The sequence below is a fragment of the Microcebus murinus genome, chromosome 16 (genome assembly GCF_040939455.1).
Source record: "Microcebus murinus isolate Inina chromosome 16, M.murinus_Inina_mat1.0, whole genome shotgun sequence".
Classification (NCBI taxonomy): domain Eukaryota; kingdom Metazoa; phylum Chordata; class Mammalia; order Primates; family Cheirogaleidae; genus Microcebus; species Microcebus murinus.
The window spans coordinates 64,767,688-64,787,750 of NC_134119.1; the positions used below are offsets into that span (position 1 = coordinate 64,767,688).

Sequence of the window (20,063 nt, forward strand, 5' to 3'; positions counted from 1 at the left end):
GTTCCGGGTACACCTTCCTTTGCAGGCCAGCGCCCTCTCTGGGAGTAAGAGCGGAAACTGGCTGCGCAGTCATACCGACCTCGGTTGGAATCCCAGCTCCGCCATATACTCGCTGTGTGATGGTACACGAGTGACTTGACTTATCTGGACCTTGGTATTATTATCTACAAAAGGAGAATCGTGATAGCATTTCCTTACTGGGTTGTTGTGAAGTCTGCATGCGAATCTTGAGTGTAAAACATAATGAATGGACAATGTTAAGTGCTTAGAATGGTGCCGGTCGCTTAATAAGCGTGCAGCAAACCGCCCTTATACGGTATTAGCATTGTTCTTGCTAGCTCCAGCCTAAGGATGCATTTCATCCCCAGGAACAGCTAATCCAACCCTTTCCCAAGTCACTGATAAGGAGGCTGAGGCTCAGAGGGGGTCAGGGGGCAGGCACCAGTTCCTCAGCCTGCAGAGACTGATAATCCAACGTCCTGGCTAATAAAACTATACCCCTTCTCAAGCAGCCCCACTTCCTCCGTTGGTGGTAGGGTCCCCAGGGAGCTGGCTCAGGAAGGAGTTTAAGGACATGTCCCAGACTGTCCTCCCTTACCCAGCAGGGAGCAAAATCATATAAACAATGTTAGGAAGAGGTTAGGAGAAATTCCTGGGTGATGGCGTGCTAGTGGGTAACTGAGAGATTCTAGGAGCGGTGGAAGGCTAGGAGACAGAAGGGCCGAGGATTGGTGTGTAGGAGGAAACATACATTCAGAACACAGAGTCAGGGGCCCCTGGCATTCACTGTTGGCATCCACTCTGACTCTGAGTGTCCTTTGTCAAGTGTCTGGCACCAAGGGACCGAGTTTCTTCATCTGTAATGATGGTGCTGGTGTGTGTGTACCCAGATATTCTAAATTACTAAGAATGCCAAGATTCCATAAAAACAACCCCTTCCCAGAATCCCTTCTAGGTTGAAGGTGTGAGGGAACCTGGACCTGTTTAAGGTCCATAATCCACTTGGGACCAATCCTCTTCCCATTTTACAGACAGGCCAAGTGAGGCCAGAGGATGAAAAGGATTTGCCCAAAGTTCCAGAGGTAATTAGGGTGGAGCTGAGGCTGAGATTTCTCCGGGCGCAGGCAAAGGCCTTCTCCTGATCCTTAAGGGTGTTAGCCTGGAGCCCAAGGACCTACTGTGGGGCTGAGGGTCCCTATCAGGGGTCTAGGAAACTTCCAAACTTGTACATGACATTTTTAGGTATAATCCACTGCTATTTCCTAAGCTTTTAGAACAATGCCTGCTTACACTGTAGGTGCTCAAAAAAAAAAATTTTTTTTTTTTTTTTTTTGAGACAGAGTCTCACTCTGTTGCCCGGGCTAGCGTGCCGTGATGTCAGCCTAGCTCACAGCAACCTCAAACTCCTGGGCTCAGGCCATCTTTCTGCCTCAGCCTCCCGAGTAGCTGGGACTACAGGCATACACCACCATGCCCAGCTAAGTTTTTCTATATATTTTTAGTTGGCCAATTAATTTCTATTTTTAGTAGATACGGGGTCTCGAACTTAGGATTACAGGTGTGAGCCTTCGCGCCCGGCCCCAATAAATATGTATTGAATGAATGGGAATGAGCATTTGGCAGGAACGGGTAGTGTCTAGGCTTTCATCTGATTCTCCAGGGGAACTATGTTCAAAACATTTCTGACCCCTCCAACTCCATCCCAGCAGCTTTATAGCAGTCGGTAGGGTACCAGGCCTCCCTCCTTTCTCTAGCTCCCAACACCAAAGCCCAGACTTCCTGCATCTCAGTACTCCCTCCACCTCCTACATACCGCCCCCGAAAAAATCATTTTCCTCATTAAGTGCATTTTTTCCCATTCCTTTCCTCCTTCCTCTTCCTTTCTCTGAGAAAGGTTTCCAGGAACCTCTTCTGGGAACTTCAGAAGTGCATCTGTGTGTGTGTGTGTGTGTGTGTGTGTGTGCGCGCGTGCGTGCGTGCGTGTGTGTGTGTGTGTGTGTGTGTGTGTGTGTGTTTAAGGAGATCAGCACATCTCAGGAGCCTGTTTACACACAGGGAGGAAGAAGGGAGGAGGAGACTTTCCCGGAGGGACAAGGTCTGTCCAGAATGGGGTGCTTCCCCCTGCCCTCCAGCCCAGTTATAGAACGATGGCCATTCCTGGTGATCCCTGTGACCAGGGGAGGGAGGGGAAGCCATCAGCCGGAGCAGGCAGCCCTGGCCACGCAGGGGCGTGGGAACAGAGGCAGAGATGGGGAGGAGAGAGGGAGCCCAGGATGGCCCCAGTGCTGACTCATTGGCCATGCGACCTTGGACTAGTCGCTTGGCCTCTCTGGTGACCGTCTTGGACTAGGGCCTGGGATCCTTCCCAGAGGCTCTTTCTGCAGGCCCCCTGGTCACCCTTTTCCCAGAATGGGCAAGGGGCTTATGTTACATAGTCCCACAGGCCCCGTGCTTCTTCCATCAAAGAATTCCTACACAATAAACTATACAGCTGACCACTGATCCATGCCCAAGCCACCAGTGCCACCCACCCCGCCCAGCCACCAGTACCTCCTGCCTGGTCTACTGCAGTCATCGAGTCACTGGGCTCCCGGCTTCTGCCTTTATCTCCCATATTCTTTTCCTCACTCAGAAGCCGGCAGGATCCTGTTAATATTTAAGTCAAATTACATGTGTCCTCTGCTAAGCTCCCATTTATCTTGGAGAAGAAGACAAAGTCCTCAGTGGGCCTTGCGTGGGCCTCCACAATCTGCCTCTGTGCCCTCCCTGGTCTCATCTCCCAGCCCTCTCATCCTTCCTGCCACCGCCCCAGCCACACTGCTTCTCCTGCTGTCCCTCAAAGCCCAGACACTCTCTTATCCCCCGGCCTTCACCCCTGCTCTTCCCTCTGCCCAAAATGCTCTTCCTGCAACAGCCACAGGGCTGACCACCTCACCTCCTTCAGGTCTTTGCTGGAAAGCCACCTCAGGGAGCCCTCCCCTGTCCTTATTTGGATGAGACTCCAAGTCACCTTCTGTCCCCTCAACTGGCTTTATTTTGCCCCTTTACATTTAGCAATTCCAAACATTATGTCTATTTTTACTTATTTGTTTATCATGAGCCCCGGGCCAGGGCTGTCTTAGCCATTGCTGTATCCCCAGTCCCACCCAGCTCAGTGGCAGGCATAAATCTCTGTGGAATGAATGAATAAATACCCTTCTTCTTGTCCTGAGCCTCTTTCCCAAGCCTGCCCAACTTGCGCCTCCTCCAGGCAGTCTGCCTGATTGCCTGTCACTCGGGTTCTGACATTCTCCCTCTTGGTCCTCAGCCCTGACTTGGAGAATGCTGTTTTTCTAGAACCTTAGAATTGCTCTGTCTTATACTTTCTCCCCGGCATGACCGGGGGCCTTCTCAACAGTAACCATAACAACTCTGATCCAGTGAATTTCTCCTTCCACCTTCCCCTGGAGTCACAGACTTCTGCCCCCTTCCTGGAAAAATTCTAACCTTTCTGTTGTTGTTTTTTGGTTTTTTTTTTTTTTTTTTTTTTTGAGACAGAGTCTCGCTTTGTTGTCCAGGCTAGAGTGAGTGCCGTGGCGTCAGCCTAGCTCACAGCAACCTCAAACTCCTGGGCTCAAGCGATCCTCCAGCCTCAGCCTCCCGAGTAGCTGGGACTACAGGCATGCGCCACCATGCCCGGCTAATTTTTTTATATATATATCAGTTGGCCAATTAATTTCTTTCTATTTATAGTAGAGACAGGGTCTCGCTCAGGCTGGTTTTGAACTCCTGACCTTGAGCAATCCGCCCGCCTCGGCCTCCCAAGAGCTAGGATTACAGGCGTGAGCCACAGCGCCCGGCCTTTTTTTTTTTTTTTTGAGATAGAGTCTCACTCTGTTGCCCAGGCTAGAGTGAGTGCCGTGGCGTCAGCCTAGCTCACAGCAACCTCAAACTCCTGGGCTCAAGCGATCCTTCTGCCTCAGCCTCCCGAGTAGCTGGGACTACAGGCATGCGCCACTATGTCTGGCTGATTTTTTCTATATATATTAGTTGGCCAATTAATTTCTTTCTGTTTATAGTAGAGACGGGGTCTTGCTCTTGCTCAGGCTGGTTTTGAACTCCTGACCTCGAGCAATCCGCCCGCCTCGGCCTCCCAGAGTGCTAGGATTACAGGCGTGAGCCACCTCGCCCAGCCTAACCTTTCTGTTTTTATCTTTACCTTCTGGAAACCAAACATTTGACTTAATTTACTCATCTCCTCCTCCAAGACGCCCTCCTTGACCTGCAGACTGTGGTGGGGTCTGGGAGCCCATGAGGGCAGGGCCAGCCAGGGCTGTCGTTTGTCACGCTGTGTCACCAGCACCACAGAGCTAGGCACAGTTCCACTCAGTTGTTAGGGGGTCACGGTGGAGGGTGATGGCCAACCAGTGACACACTAACCTCACTCTTTTCCTGTGTTTTTGTAATCTTATGAATATTAATAAGCCTTATTTACATACAATCTGCATACGCCAGACCAGGAAAGAAGGGACTGTGGGATGCGACAGGAGGGCTGGGGGCTCTGCACCAGTTGGGGTTCACTGTGCCGGTGGCAGCATCTTCAGCTGCACCTGGTCCCCGTGGGAGGACGGAGCCGCCACCCAGCCAGCAGCCAGGGCTTTGGCCGTGCTGTTCCTCTTGGAAGTGAGTGGGGTCTCCAGGGTGAGCGAGGCGTTGGCCATCTCCTGGGGCTTGTCGCTGGCCAGGAAGCGGAGCAGGTTGTGCAGGGCCTTGGCCACGTCGCTGCGGGCGCCCTCGTTGACGAGGCAGTAGAGGATGGGGTCGGCCACACAGTTGAGGCTGGTGAAGGCCAGCGAGCTGTGGTAGGCCGAGAAGACGCGCTCCTCGAAGCCGCAGTCCCAGGGCCGGCCCAGGTAGACGGCGCTGCGCGACAGCAGGAGCACGTGGTAGGGCGCGAAGCACACCAGCACGATGGCGATGAGGCTGAGGGCCAGCCGCTTGATCTTGGCCTTCTCCTGGCGCTCGGTGGACACGCTGCCCCTCACGGCCCGCAGGATGCCGCGGTAGCACAGCAGCATGAGAGCCCACGGGAACAGGAAGCCCACGAAGACCCGGTAGAGGTTCATCCAGGCCACCCAGCCCTCCATGGGGAACTTCTCGAAGCAGAAGGTGTGGTTGTAGCGGTCTCGGAAGAGCTCGTCGTGGAACAGGGGCGCCGAGTTGGCGCCCAGCTCGGTGGCCCAGACCACGGAGCTGATGGCCACGGCCGTCTTGACGCGGCGCAGGCGGGCGAAGCGCAGCGGGTGCGCCACGGCCAGGTAGCGGTCCACCGAGATGCAGCACAGGAAGGCGATGCTGATGTAGATGTTGGTGTAGAAGACGAACCCGAAGAGCTTGCAGGAGCCGGGGCCGTGGATCCAGTTGTCGTGGTGCAGGAAGTAGTCGACCCACAGCGGCAGCGTGCAGATGTACAGCAGGTCGGCGATGCTGAGGTTCATCAGGTAGACCCCCAGCTCGTTGCGCTGCCGCACCTGGCGGTAGGCCGCCCACAGGGCCAGGCAGTTGGTAGGCAGCCCCACGCCAATGACGAAGATGTAGAGGGACGGTGGGAAGAGGTGGTCCACGCGCGAGTCCACGTGGCAGCCCTCCCACGTGCGGTTGCCCATCCTCGGCACTGAGGCTTTCTGGACGCTTCCCCTGGCCCGCGGGGGCTGTGGGGCCACGGGCAGCGGGAGGCCATGGGGCCCCCTGAGCCCCTTCCTTGGAGGCTCAGGGGAACATGGCGGGAGGCAGCCCACGGGGAAGAAAGGAGCTTGACCGTGAATCGAGGCACAGGCTGAGCAGGGGAGGGTAGGGCCTGAGAGCAGAAGGCTGGACGAGGGATAGAGTTACAACAGCAGGGAGATTTGGATGGCAGATGAATAAAGAGCTTTGTCAAGGGGGTGTTTATAGACCCAATCAGGGCACAAATGAGAGAATATGGGGGTGACACAAAAACTGGCCGAGGACAGTGTTTATAGCATGGATGAGAGCACCAGCAGGCAGCGGTGAGAGGAAGATGTTTGTAGAGGAGCAAGGAGGTAAGTGTGCTAGGTGTTGAAGTAATGGCAGGGGGAGCGGAATGTTCTAGAAGGCACAGGAAATATGCAACACAGTGTTCAGACCAGACAGACTACAGTTACAGAGTGTTGGAAGGACCAGGCAACGCAGGTGGGAGTGCTGGCATTTCCCAGGACATAAAAGGAAATGAGTAAAGTACCCGAGGAGGTGATTACGGAGCGGGAGGTGCCCTGCGGAGGGTGCACAGAGAGGAAAGGCTCAGTCTGGGGACTGTGGGAAGGGATTTTAGGAAACAGGAAGGAGGTGAGTAAAGGCTAGATCAGAGGAGGGGTTTGGGTGGAAGGGGGAGTTTGAGGAGGGCAGGGGAGGGACTTGCTTGGTGCTGGTGGGGTCTGAGGAGCAGGAATGAAGTGGCCCTGCCTGACAGCCCAGGCCACAGCTGGCTGTGCAGCACCTGTGGGGAGAGAGGACAGCGGTGAGGGGACTCACAGACATCCTGCCCTCTTCTCCCTACCTCCCCTCCCCCCACGCTCCCGTGGACCACAGAGGCTGGACCCCCGACAATGCCACCTTGAGTCCCACCCTAAGCAGCAGATCTCTGGGAACACAGATTTAAGGTGCCACGCATATTTTTTTCCCTGATATACGTTAAAATAAAGACCCAACTCAGATTTTAGAACTTTCTTCCAGAAACTATAAAACTGCTACAAGTACAATGTACAACTACATTCAGGAAATGTCAGACTAGTCTAACGCTATCAATTCACAGGGAGGGGAGAAAGGGACCAGAGAGGCTGGGCCACCTCAAGGATGCAGAACAGCGCAGAGATGGGACCAGGGTGGGGACCAGCCTCCCACTCCTAACCCAGGACATCCCATTCTTGACAATGATGATGATAACAGCTAAGCCCTTGAGCCCTAAGTTCCTGAGGCCTACCACGGAGCAGAGCCAATCCTAAGCACGTTTACAGGCGTTGTTTCATTGGCAGTTTCAATAGCCCTATGAGGAAAGTAGTTATTCTCCCTATTTGACAAACTGAGGCACAGGGCTGTTGCGAGACCTGTCCAAGGTCCTGATGACTGGAGAGAGAAAATCTCCGCCCTCAGCCCTTTTCTCCAGCCCGGGCTGCGGTTCCCACCCGAGGACAACCGAACAGAAAAGGGGCCTGGGCTGACAGCAGCGGGGACTGGGAGCCACAGCCACAGAGAGCAAAGGGACAGAAAGCAGCAGATGCTGGCTCAAGGTCAGGGAGCAAGGGGAAGCCCTGTGGTCAGCCCCAGCAGTCCCCTCCCTCGGGGACCACTCCCTCCACTGCTTCTTCCCTCTGCCCTCCAATTGTCCTGAGCGAGAGCCTTGGGCCTGTCACCCCCCTCAGTTCTGGGAATGTCCACATGCGCAGGGTAGAAGATAGTCATGAGGCCAGCCCCAGAAAGGACAGCAAAGTTCCACGTCCCATCCGGAGCCATTGCAATGAGGGGTCTGCACGTGTTTAGATTTTTTGGATGTGAAACTTTTTTTTTTTTTAACAAGATCTTACCTGGAAACCCAACCTGAGACAGTGGAAAGGAGACGCTGCGCTATGCTCGGGGTGAAATGCAGTGGGGGTGGGCAGGCCACTTCTGAAGAATCCCCAGGGCACACTTTGGAAACCACTAGTTGAATCTATTGGATAGATGAGGAAACTGAGGCCAAGAGAGGGTAAGGGAACAGCCCAAAGTCACACAGCAGGCCCATGGGAACCTTCCAGGCGCCTGAGCCTCTGTCCATGGGAACGTGCTCTCGGTTCCACCTCCGTAGCGAATCCTGTGTCCGTACGTGTCTCTCTAAAACCCCTGCTACTGTCCGCTCTGCATCACCATCGCTGCTTGCTCGGACCGGTGCAGTAGCATAGTCACTGCTTTTCCGGGCTGCCACCCTGGCTTCCTTCAACTTACTCACTTTCCACATGGCAGCCGGAAACAGCTTTCTAACGTGGAGATCAGCTGTTGTTGCTTCTCTGCTTGAAACGCTCCAGTGGCTTCCAAATGGGCTCGCAGTAAAATCCAAACTCCTTGCCCAGGTGAAAAGGCTCTGCCTGCGTGGTCTGGGCAGCTGAGCCGACCCTGCCCACCTTGGCAGGCTCAACGGTAATGACTTTTCCAGCCCCAAAGCCTCTGCACTTACTGTTCCCTCCGTCTAGAACATTCTCCCTTCACATCTTAAGATTAGCCTGCTCAGCTCCCTCACTTCCCCAGGGAGCCCCTCTCCACCCAAAGCCCTGCCCACCTCCCCCTGCGGTAGCCTCTCTTCTTGTCACCTTGTATCTTGTCTGTCTGTGTCTGTCTCTCTGTCTAGATTGGGTGTCCCAGGAGGGCAGGGACTTTGTGTGCCTTGTTGACTGCCGTATTCTTAGCCCCTGGGAGAGGCCCAGAGTACAGTAGGCGCTCAATGTACAATGACTGCACATGGAAGTCATTCCAGAAGCTATCCAGAGGCCGGAGGCAGGGAGGAGAAACACACACCCTCGGCGTGAGCCGGCTCCACCTCCAGCTCCGGCTCTGGCTCCGAGGAGGGTGGGAGGGACCCAGGGGAACAGGCGGCGGGGGAGAGATGAAAAGCCCAGATCTGTGCTTCATAATTCACTTTGAAAGGTCAGGGCTGAGTCCCGCTCGGTAAGTCCTGTCCCCTGTGGGGTCCTCGGAGACAGAGCTGCTGCTGCCCCCACCCCAGCCTCACCGTGGACAGAGGCTTCGGGGTCCTGCGGACACAGGATGGGTGGGGGCTTACTCCTGGTGCCATCCTTTCAAATGGAAACGTCTCACCCAGACAGTGTCACCCAATACATCTCTCCCCTCTCCTCTGTCCTCTTTCTCTTCCTCTCTCTGCCCCTCAGTTGTCTCCCTCCTTCCTCCTGTGACACTGAGGAAATTACTTCTCCTTCGGGAGCCTCAGTTTCCCCTTCTGTAAAAGGGAACACAACCTCTATACTAATCGCATCACAGATAGGAAGATCTTTGGTAGAATGTGATAGCGTCTATATAACGGGCAGTATTTGAATAATTCTTGTAATTCCGTGGGCACCGGAGAGCTGCGACAAGAAATGAGCCAGCTCTTAAGAGCTGGGTCCCCTCTGCCCCACCTTCTGTCGACCCCCAGGGCTCAGCTGAGGCCGGAGCCGGGACACAGGCTAGAGACATTTCTGGCAGCCAGAGGAAATACACTTCCCATTGCTAATTTCCTCGAGGGAGAAAAAGTCAGGCACGCCCCCTCCCTCCTCTGCCCCTCCTCCCCAACCCACCTGTGTCTTGGGGGTGCTGGGCCTGGGGGAGGGGTTCTCACACCACCCCCTCTTCTCCCCTGCCTGAGATCTGCCTGCCATCAATCCCCCCAAAGTCAGCAGGGAACCTCAGACTTTTAGAATACCACAGTGCAGTGGGCCTATGTGTGGCAGCTGGGGACACAAGGCAACTCCTGACCCTGTCCTGGTACAGATAGGGAAACTGAGGCCCAGACCAGCAAGGCAGTCATCTAAGTCACATGATGTGTCAAGACTGGGCAGACCTCCGGTAGCCCTGAGCCGAATAGCTTCCCCTTCCTTGAATGTTTTTCTCCCTGTTCCCTGCACTCTACAGCTTATTTTCAAGACTTTCTGGGGGCTCTCAGACCCCTTTGAGCATCTGCTGGAAGATATGGACCTTCTCAACACAAAAAAAGGGAGTGGCCTTCCATACCTGGTTCTCTTGCCCAGCTCCCCCACCCCACCCTGCATCAAGACCGTCTCTGGTGGGAATCTAAGTTGTGGCCCTTACTCTGTCTCTGTTGGGGGGGCTGAACCCCCAAATCTCATGACCTACCAGAAGTTCTCTGTCCCACAAGCCCCCCTGTTGGGTCCCTGCTGGCCCCTTCCAGAGTGTCAGGGAAGAGAAATAAGGGTGGAGGGACAGAAGGGGACTGGAAAGACTAGAGGACCCAGCCCCTCCTTTAGGCCTCAGCTGCTCTGGCCGGATAAGTCCCTGGGCCCCACCAGCCACCCCCAAATCCAGCAAGGCTAAAGGACCTGGAGGGTTGAGACGACAAGAGAGAGGAGTGATACAGCCCCCACAGCCCCCTGCCACCCCTCGGCCCGCTCACCAGTCTTGTCCCCAAGTCACCAGGCTGCCTCCCCCTTCTTCTGTGGGCTCCAGCTTTCCTCCTCCCCCTGTCATCCCCAGGGGACCGGCCAGCTCCGGTCTGCTCATTAGGGACGAAATGTGATCACCATGCCTCGCTCCCCACCTGGTGCCCTGGCAGCCAGGCGGAAACCAGGGGCCAGGCAGGCCACCCTGACCGCCTCACTGGGCCTCAGTTTCCCCATTTCTACCGAGGGGGTCTCTTTCCACTCCCCACGTCTACACTGCCCAGAAGGGATACTAAAGTCCTCACAGTCTACCTCTCTGACGTTCTAGATACCCAGGGTTCTCAAATCCTCGGTTTCTGGCGTCGGTTCAGTTCACAGTTTAATGTTCTATTATAACATTCTAGAGCTTTACTCTTCTCCCATTCTATTATTATTACCATCGCTGTGGCTTTGTTAGCGCTTACCCTTCTAAGGTTCCAATATTCTAGGAGTCTCACATTCCAAGATTTGAAAGTTCTATTGTTAGAATGCTCTATGATTTTTTTTAACATTGTATGACTTTCATAATCTATTATTAAACTCTCGGTGATTTTTATCTTTCCCCAGCAAACACGAATATATATATTTCCCTTTTCTTTTTTACAGAAATGGGAACAGACTCTAAATACAGTGAGTCCCACTTCCTATTTCTCCCTATCTATTCTGTTTTTTAACATTCCAGCAGCCTGCCTTCTAGAACTGTGCAGAATTCTAAGATACTATGGATTCTCAGGGGCTGGTGGGGAACAGGGGGTGGGGAGGGACAGTTCGTCACCACCTCTAACTGCCCCCTAAATTCTCACTGCCCAGGGGGACACCTGGAGCCAGGCTGCCTCCCTGCCCCTCGCCTAGCGGGCCCTGCCTCAGCCCTCCCTGTTCACACCAGCTGAGTTATTATTTGTCTAGACACAAACCAAATTATAGGCCCTGTCCCGAGGGAACACTGTGCTTCGTGGGGAGGGTCTGGAGACACAGGAGGGACTTAATCCCCGGCCCCCCCCACCTCTCTTCCTCTCTTCCCTCCTTCTCTGAAACTCCACCCCTTCCACCCAAACCAATGCTTGCCCCTCTCCCTCCCCACCACCATGGTTTTAGAAATATTTTCTCTTCTCTGCTTCTAAACCCTCCCTTCTGGATTCCAGCCATCCGTACTCACCCTGGCATCTCTCGCTCCTCGCTACGAAGATCTCAGGCCTCATTGCCCAAATTAATCCGACTTAGTGGTAGCCAAAGAATCCAGTGCTCAGGATTTGGGCTTCAGCTGAACTGCAGTCCCAACCCCCCCCCCCAGCCTGGCACTGACTCACCGCTGGGACTTGGCTCTTGGGCCTCAGTTTCCCCATCTGTAAAATGGGGCAGGGGGCCTTGGCCTAGATGACTCTGCGAGCCCTTTGGAGCTCTCAGCTGAGAACACTGGAAAGTGCCAAGATTTCAACACTAATCTTTTTGGATTGAAGGATTTGAACATTGCCAGGATCTTGGATCTGAAGGATATCAGATGCCCAGTCCCCTCTCGTCATTCTTACACCTGGGTCTCTCCATTCAAAGACATTCACGCTGGAGGGTTCTTGACTATATGATCCTCAGAGTTTTGGGAGTCTGCCATCGGTTCTGTCACTCTCTCTTGCTGGGATTCCCCTCCCCCATAAGGGAGAACTCCCCCATTCTCACGCCAAACCTGGTCAAGTTCATCCCCAGAGGCAGAGCTGGGTAGGGGGCCTCTTGGTGGGCTCAGGAGGAGTGGGGTTGGTGGTGGGCCCTGGAGGGGGTGTGGGCACATCCTCTCTACCTGTGCCCCCAGACAGAGTCCCCAATGCATAATGCATATCTGGCCTTAGTGTGTACACACGCGCACACCCACACACGCACATCCCACAACGATGCTTCATAGCAACTCTAGAGCTGTCCCTCACCCGGGTCGTGGGGATAGGGGAATGTCCAGTTCAAGGAGTAAAGGAATGAGGCCAAAGTAGGAAAGAGTTAATGGTGACCCAGCCAAATCCTGGAAGGGAGGAAGTGGGGGAGGAAGTCCACCCCCCCAGCCAGAAATTCCTGAAATTGAGGGTGGGGTGGGTGCGACCTCATGAGCAGTGGGGTGACTCTGTGAAGGGGGCACTGGGGTCACAGTGTCCCTTGGAGTCCCTTTCCGCAGGTCACAATCCTACTGCTCCCTACCTCACTCCCAAGCAACTCCCCAGCGCTGAGGAAAGTTCCGGGATGCTGAGGGTTCGGAAGGAAGGAGACGACGGGGCTGAAGGTGCCAAAACAGGGTATAAGATGCCCAGAAGCAGAGACAGAGCAACAGAGAGAGAGGACAGAGACAGAGAGACAGGAAGAGAAAGGGCGAAGAGACGCACAGAGACCAGGAGAGGCGGAGACAGAGGCGAAGAGTCTGAGGGTCCCACAGGAGACGGGGGAGAGGCCAACAGACAGGGGGACAAGGGACAGAGAGGCAAGGGCAGAGGAGGCTGAGAGGCAGAGAGAAAGAGATAGACGCAGGGACATCCAGAGACATGGAAGGAGAGACACGTCCAGAGGCAGCGGGGCCACAGACACAGGGAGACGTCGCAGACACCAGGCGGAGAGGTGGAGACAGAGCCAGCGACAAAGTCAGCGGCGGGGACACTAGCAGAGCCGGCACCAGAGGGGGCGGGCACCGGGACTGCGCGGGAGACTGAGGCAGCCGAGGAAGGGACGCGAAGCCCCCGAGGGGCGCGCCCCCGCGACGCGCGGCAGGGGCGAGGGCGGCGGGGCGGGCGGCGCCTACCTGCGCGGGGCTGGACGGGGCGGGCGGCGGCGCCTCTCTCGCGACTGGGTCCGGGCTCGACGGCGGCGCGGGGACCCAGCGGGCGCCCCCGCGGGGCAGGACGGAGGCGACTCCTCCCGGCCCCTGGCTGGAGCCGCCAGCCAAGGCCCCGCCCCGGCCAGGCCCGCCCCCATTAACCCCTCCTCTGCCGCTCCCCCTTCACCCCTTTGGGTCTTCCCCCCACTAAAGGCTTCCGGCCCTGGGTAAAGCCCACCGGCTGCTGGAACACCCCCACCCCTTCGAAGTCCCCAGCTGCAAGGCCCCCTCCTTAACCCCTTTGCTTACCTCCCTCCAACCCCACACGGGGTCCCCCCACCCACCCGCCCTGGGCAGGGCCACTTCCTCCTGTAGAGACCTCAGGCCCAAGCCATTAACCTTCTGGCCATCAACATTCTGCATTGAGGGATCCGTAGTTGCAGCCTGCCCCTCCGTCAGAGACCGCTCAGTGCCTCAGTTTCCTCATTGGGTCAAGGCTGTCACTCAAGGTCCATTTCTCAGGGGGGTGTCACTTCGCTGGCATCATTACAAACGAATCTGTAAAACACGCCACCAAAATGCAGGACACTTTCTATCGTCTCTGCTTCACTTTCCCCCTTAGAACTTGTCCCCATCTAACATTCTATATTTCACTTTTTTTTTCCCCCCCGAATTATCTGCCTTCCGACTAGGAGGGGCATCGTCTTTCTGTGTCTGGTTTGTCCACTGCTATGTGTCTGACGCCTAGAAGACTTCGGGGCACATGCTAGGTGTGAAATACACATAGTCTCCACGGAGTGAGTAAGTGAATGCAAAGTGCTCCAAAAACACTGGCTTATTTTTTTTCTTGTTATTATCATAACAATCACATCCTTCATAAGTTGGTCGTGAGGATTCATGATTGGCCAAAGGACTTTGGATAGATCCAGCATACGACACTCAAAAATGACAGCTATGTTATTCACACATTCTTTTTTTATTCATTATTAGTTAAAATTAAAACACCCAGATCTTAAGGGAATGGTACAATGAGTAGTGACAAATGGATACACCGTGTAACTAAACACCTAAGTCAAGACATAGGACATTTTCATCGTTTCAGAACATTGTTTTGTGCCCCCTTTCAGGCGATACGCCCTACATCCCCCCCCAGAAGCAACTCTTTTGTTTCTTTTTTCACCAGAGAGTACTTCTGTTCTAGAATTTCATACAAATGAAGTCGTACAGTTCAAAACAAACAAACAAACAAGAAAAGATAGCAATTATAATCATTCGCTGTGTGGCCTTGGACTGGTGACTTCACCTCTCTGGACCATATTACCCCTTTCCTCTAAGGTATCTTGAGAGAGAGCAAGTGAGAGGGTTAACCAAGGACCCACACAACACACAGGGGAATAAAGGTTATTTTTCTTCCAGTCTCTCTCAAGCCGCCAAGGGAGGGGACCTAAAGGTTTTAGCCCCTCCCCCAATGACCTCCTATAAATCCAACAGCTTTGAGACAAGCCCCCCACACCCCTCGTGTCAGCCCCTTGGTCAACACAAACTCCACCTAAAGAGAAATTCCCAGTGCCCATTGGTGGGCTTAGGGTCCCCTTCTGTCCCCACCTAAGTTTATGCTGCGATTCAGTCAGGGTCCTGGCAGGAAACAGGTAGCCACTCAAAGAGTTTACTGCAAGCATTTATAAAGGGACAATTTGTAGAGGGGTGGGCAGAGTGGGGACGCCGATGGAGTATGGGATCCGCCACAGTGAGAGCCAAGCACTGCCACCCGGAGTGCAGAAGAGACACGTTCCAGGGACGCCTTGATAAGGAGAGAAGCCATCATTCTGAGTAGGGGACAGGTGCCACCGTCAGCCTGCAGGATGCAAGAGGGGCCCGGGAAGTAAATTTCCTGAGCTCTCTCCGCTGACCCTGTGGATGGAGTCGGCACAGGGCAGTCTCCCAGGACCCAGAGCAGGACGGGAAAAGCTGAAAGCGACCCTCTGGGGACACGTGGAGAATCACCAGCACTTTCCCAAGTAGAACTTTCTAGGCACGTTTTTCCATGCAGGTCCAAGTCTAGCCACAAGGGGGCCCAAAGCACCAAGAGCCCCGGTGAAAGGGACGATTCAATAGCGCTGGGTAAACTCCCCAGAACTCCGACCACAGGGAAAGGTTAAAAAGTGGCGGTGGGAAAGATGTGACCCAAGAGCGGCAGAAAACTGGCTTCTAGAACCTGGCGGTTGTGCAGTGGAGTGACGTGATTGCTGTTGGGTGCTGGCTGAATAGGAGTTCCCCAAGCGGACAAGTTCGGAAAGGGCGGGTGTGTGGGAGAGGGCAGAGGGAACAGCACGTGCAGAGGCTCAGAGGCATGGAATGGCACAGGGAGGGGAAACACCAGTGGTCCAAATGGCTGGAGCATAGCAGAACGTGGCTGTAGAGGATGCAAATTAAGTGAAGGATCAGCCAGGCTTGCGTTTATAGTCCCAGCACTTGGGGAGGCAGAAGCAGAAGGAGTGCTTAAAGCACATAGTTTGAGACCAGCCTGGGCAACATAGCGAGACCCCCATATCTACAAAAAAGTTTTTTTTAATTACCCAGGTGTGGTGTCATGCACCTGTAGTCCCAGCTACTCGGGAGGCTGAGGCAGAAGGATCATTTGAGCCCAGGAGTTTGGGGTTGCTGTGATCTAGGCTGACGCCACAGCACTCTAGCCTAGGCAACAGAGTGAGACTCTGTCTCAAAAAAAGAACACAAAAAACCCCACAAATCTGAGAACTGCTGAACTAGAGAATAGGAAAAACACATCTCTCAGTGCCTCATATGTACAAAAAAATATGTAATTGGATATCAGCACTAAATTATCTTGGCTACAGAAGATGGGAGAATGAAAACAACCCAACGCCGCCCCTCCCTAGACATGGCCGTGGTTGCCAGGCAGCTGGCTTGCACGGACAGGGCTGGATAGGTTATGGAAGTAGCTCCATAACAGGCTGCACACAGTCACAAGTGCAAAGACTTATTTTCCTTGTTTCCGGGCAATTGTCGCAGCTGCAAAACTCGAAGCTTGTGCTGAGCTAGTGCTAGACCCCCAGCTTGACTTATCCTTCCTCATGCAGTATGGACATCTCCACTGCCCGAACATGCACTCCTCTTGTAGCCAGTTGGCCAGCCTCCTCTGAGATCCGATCGCTGTCGCCCTCTCACACTCATTGCTGGGACACCCTGCCACCCCGAATCCTGCCACTCTCCTGCCCGCCCCAGCCCTGAAGAAGGTGAACCTCAGGATTGTCTTCATTAGGGAACTTTCTGGACCTCCCTCAGGTTTATTGGAGACCCCCATTAAGAACCCTGACCTTGGCCGGGCGCTGTGGCTCACGCCTATAATTCTAACACTCTGGGAGGCCAAGGCGGGAGGATTGCTCAAGGTCCAGAGTTCGAAACCAGCCTGAGCAAGAGCGAGACCCCATCTCTACTATAAATAGAAAGAAATTAATTGGCCAACTAATATATATAGAAAAAATTAGCCGGGCGTGGTGGCGCATGCCTGTAGTCCCAGCTACTTAGGAGGCTGAGGCAGGAGGATTGCTTGAGCCTAGGGGTTTGAGGTTGCTGTGAGCTAGGCTGATGCCAGGGCACTCACTCTAGCCTGGGCAACAAAGGGAGACTGTCTCAAAAAAAAAAAAAAAAAAAAAAAAAAAACGAAATTGGACATGATCAAGCAGGATACGCTATCACTAATTTAAGGTCTCCTTTAGGGTATAGTCGTCTACCTGAGGGAAAGTCAGGCCCTAGGACAGAACTTTCTGCACTTATTAGGGCTTGCCAGCCAAAGGCCAGAGAGCAAACATGCTTACAGCCAGTGTGGACACTTTTGGAATAGTACATGACTTCCCAATGCTTTGGGAACAAAGGGCATCTCTAGCCTCTTCGAATCCCTGTCAAAAATGGGCAAGTCGGGCCAGGTGTAGTAGCTCATATCTGTAATCCTAGCATTTTGGGAGGCTGAGGTGGGAGGATCCCTTGAGGCTAGGAGTTCGAAACCAGCCTGGGCAACACAGCAAGACTTGTCTCTGCTAATAAGAATGAGATTAAAATTTATTTATTTGTTTGGAGACAGGGTCTCTCTTTGTCACTCAGGCTACAGTCCAGTGGAGTCATCATAACTCACTACAACGTGGAACTCCTGGGCTCAAGTGATCCTCCCGCCTCAGCCTCCTGAGTAGCTGGGACTACAGACACATACTACCACAACTGCCTAATTTTTCTATTTTTTGTCAAGATAGGGTCTCCCTACATTGCGCAGGCCCTTTCTTCCTTCTTTTCTCTTCTCTTGTTTTCTTTTCTTTCTTTTTATGAGACAGAGTCTCACTCTGTTGCCCAGGCTAGAGTGCCATGGCATCAGCCTAGCTCACAGCAACCTCAAACTCCTGGGCTCAAGCGATCCTCCTGCCTCAGCCTCCCGAGTAACTGGGACTACAGGCATGCACCACCATGCCCGGCTCATTTTTTCTATGTATTTTTAGTTGTCCAGCTAATTTCTTTCTATTTTTTTAGTAGGGACAGGGTCTCGCTCTTGCTCAGGCTGGTCTCCAACTCCTGAAATCAAAGGATCCACCCTCCATGGCCTCCCAGAATGCTAGGATTACAGGTAGTCAGGCTGTCTTGAACTCCTGATCTCCAAGGATCCTCTCACTTTGTGTGAGCCACCGTGCCAGGCCCAAGATTAACATGTAAATTGGTGGATTTTGAGTAAAGCAGATGGGCCTCCATGAGGTAGGTGGGCCCCATCCAATCAGTTGCAGGCCTTAAGAGAAAAAAGACTGACCTCCCCCTAACAAAAAGGAATTCTGCCAGCAGATGGCTTTCAGACTTGCATGGCAACATCAGCTCTTCCCGGAGTCTGCAGCCCAGGGACCTACCCTGCAAATTTTGGACCTGACAGTAACCGTAATCACATTAACCGATTCCTTCAAATGAATCTCTCTGTTCCTCCTGGCTAATGACAGTCTGCAAAAAAAAAAAAAAGAAGAAAAAAGGGAAGAAAAACATTTTTCAAACAATAAAATGAATGTCTCTCAAGCTCTGTGTGTGTATATAAGTAAAATATACAGGATATATATATAAGATATAGTGTGTAACATATAATATTATATATATATAATTCTGTTTCTCTGGAGATATAATAGGTTGAATGAATGTATACTATATATTTATATAACCTACAAATATATATGTGTGTGTGTGTGTGTGTGTGTGATTCTGCTTCTCTGGAGAACCCTAATACACTATTCATGGTCAAATTGGTGACTATCTTTTTTTTTTGAGACAGAGTCTCGCTTTGTTGTCCAGGCTAGAGTGAGTGCCGTGGCGTCAGCCTAGGCTGGTAGCTGGGACTACAGGCATGTGCCACCATGCCTGGCTAATTTTTTATATATATATCAGTTGGCCAATTAATTTCTTTCTATTTATAATGGAGACGGGGTCTCGCTCTTGCTCAGGCTGGTTTCAAACTCCTGACCTTGAGCAATCCTCCCCCCTCGGCCTCCCAGAGAGCTAGGATTACAGGCGTGAGCCACCTCGCCGGCCAAATTGGTGACTATCTTAAGTCAACATTGGTAAGGAAACTTAAAAATGACAGCTGAGTTGTTTCCAGGTCATATGTTACCTGTCAATAACATAGTCCTAGAAAAGCTGAGGGGGTAGGACATGGCCAGGAACCTACGCCTTGAGGGCCCTTAGAACACCTTCAGAGGGCTGTTATCCACCCCCCCCCCCCCGCCCCCGGGATTTAACATGTTTTCATTATTGCATGTCTGTTGTCAGGATGGATTGAGACATTTCCCTGTCAAAAAGCCACAACTCTTAATATTTGCTATAAACCTGCTCGGTTTTGTGGTTTTCAACCTGGGGTGTAACAATTTCTGTATCAAGTGACCAAGGCACACACTTTGCGGGAAGTCTTGTGAAAGAACTCTGGGCTGGGCGTGGTGGCTCAGGCCTGTAATCCTAGCACTCTGGGAGGCCGAGGCAGGGGATTGCTGGAGGTCAGGAGTTCGAAACCAGCCTGAACAAGAGCAAGACCCTGTCTCTACTAAAAATAGAAAGATATTAATTGGCCAACTAAAAATATATATAGAAAAAATTAGCCAGGCATGGTGGGGCATGCCTGTAGTCCCAGCTACCAGGGAGGCTGAGGCAGGAGGATTGCTTGAGCCCAGGAGTTTGAGGTTGCTGTGAGCTAGGCTGACAACAAACACGGCACTATATAGCTGGGGCAACAAAGTGAGACTCTGTCTCAAAAAAAAAAGGAAAGAACTCTGTAAGACGTTACCCCTTACTCAAAAACTATATTAGATCCCTACATAATATAATATATTCCTTATATTAGATTCTTATTGCTGTTGTACTAATTGCTACAAAGGTAGTGGCTTAAAATGACACAGGTATCTTACAATTCCGGAGGTCAGAAGTTCTAAATGGGTATCACTGGGCTAAGATCAAGGTGTCAGCAGGGTTGCGTTCCTTCTAGAGGCTTCTAGAGGAGAATCTGTTCCCTCGCCTTTTCTGCTGCTAGCGGTGCCTGTGTTCCTTGGCTTGTGGCCCCTTTCTCCCTCTTCAAAGCCAGCAATGGCCACGTGAGATCTTTCTCACATCCTGTCACTCTGTCACTGCTTGCATGCTCACGTCTCCTCCGACTGACCCGCCTGCCTTCCATCCCACTTGTAACAGCCTCGTGATTATAATACGTGGGGCCCACCCAGCTAATACAGGATAAGCTCCTCATTTCATGATTTGTATTAATAACTTAATCACATCTGCAAAATCCCCATTGCCATGGGAGGAAACACAGTCACAAGTTCCAAAGCGTAGGACATGAACATCTCTGGAGGGGCCATTATTCTGCCCACCATACTGCCCTTCCCACCCATGATCTCCCGAAAAGTTTGAAAGAACCAGTGGCATCTTGGTTAGTGGCATTGATTACAATCAGCAAGACTTTCAGAAACTTTTGTGCTCCCTTAGCCAAAGGTACTCCTGGGAGCCATTATGGGCCATATGGTCCACTCCCTTGGGGACACATCAGTTGCTGACCATGAACTGATTACTCAGAGGCCTTTGGAGTT

The 20,063-nt window shown here is 52.8% G+C and overlaps 1 protein-coding gene across 1 annotated transcript; it reads right to left on the reverse strand.

Moving 5' to 3' along the window:
- Nucleotides 1-3,858: 3,858 nt before the first annotated feature.
- Nucleotides 3,859-13,065, reverse strand: GPR4 (G protein-coupled receptor 4). The gene is made up of 2 exons (XM_012761422.2): nt 12,943-13,065; nt 3,859-6,493 (listed from the first exon to the last, which is right to left on the reverse strand). Exon 2 carries the CDS (start codon nt 5,643-5,645, stop codon nt 4,557-4,559), a length of 1,089 nt encoding a protein of 362 aa, XP_012616876.1. The 5' UTR covers nt 5,646-6,493; nt 12,943-13,065; the 3' UTR covers nt 3,859-4,556.
- Nucleotides 13,066-20,063: the final 6,998 nt, after the last annotated feature.

Bases quoted from the DNA above. Each gene is read 5' to 3' on its own strand.
- GPR4 (XM_012761422.2), bottom strand. From the start codon at position 5,645: ATGGGCAACCGCACGTGGGAGGGCTGCCACGTGGACTCGCGCGTGGAC.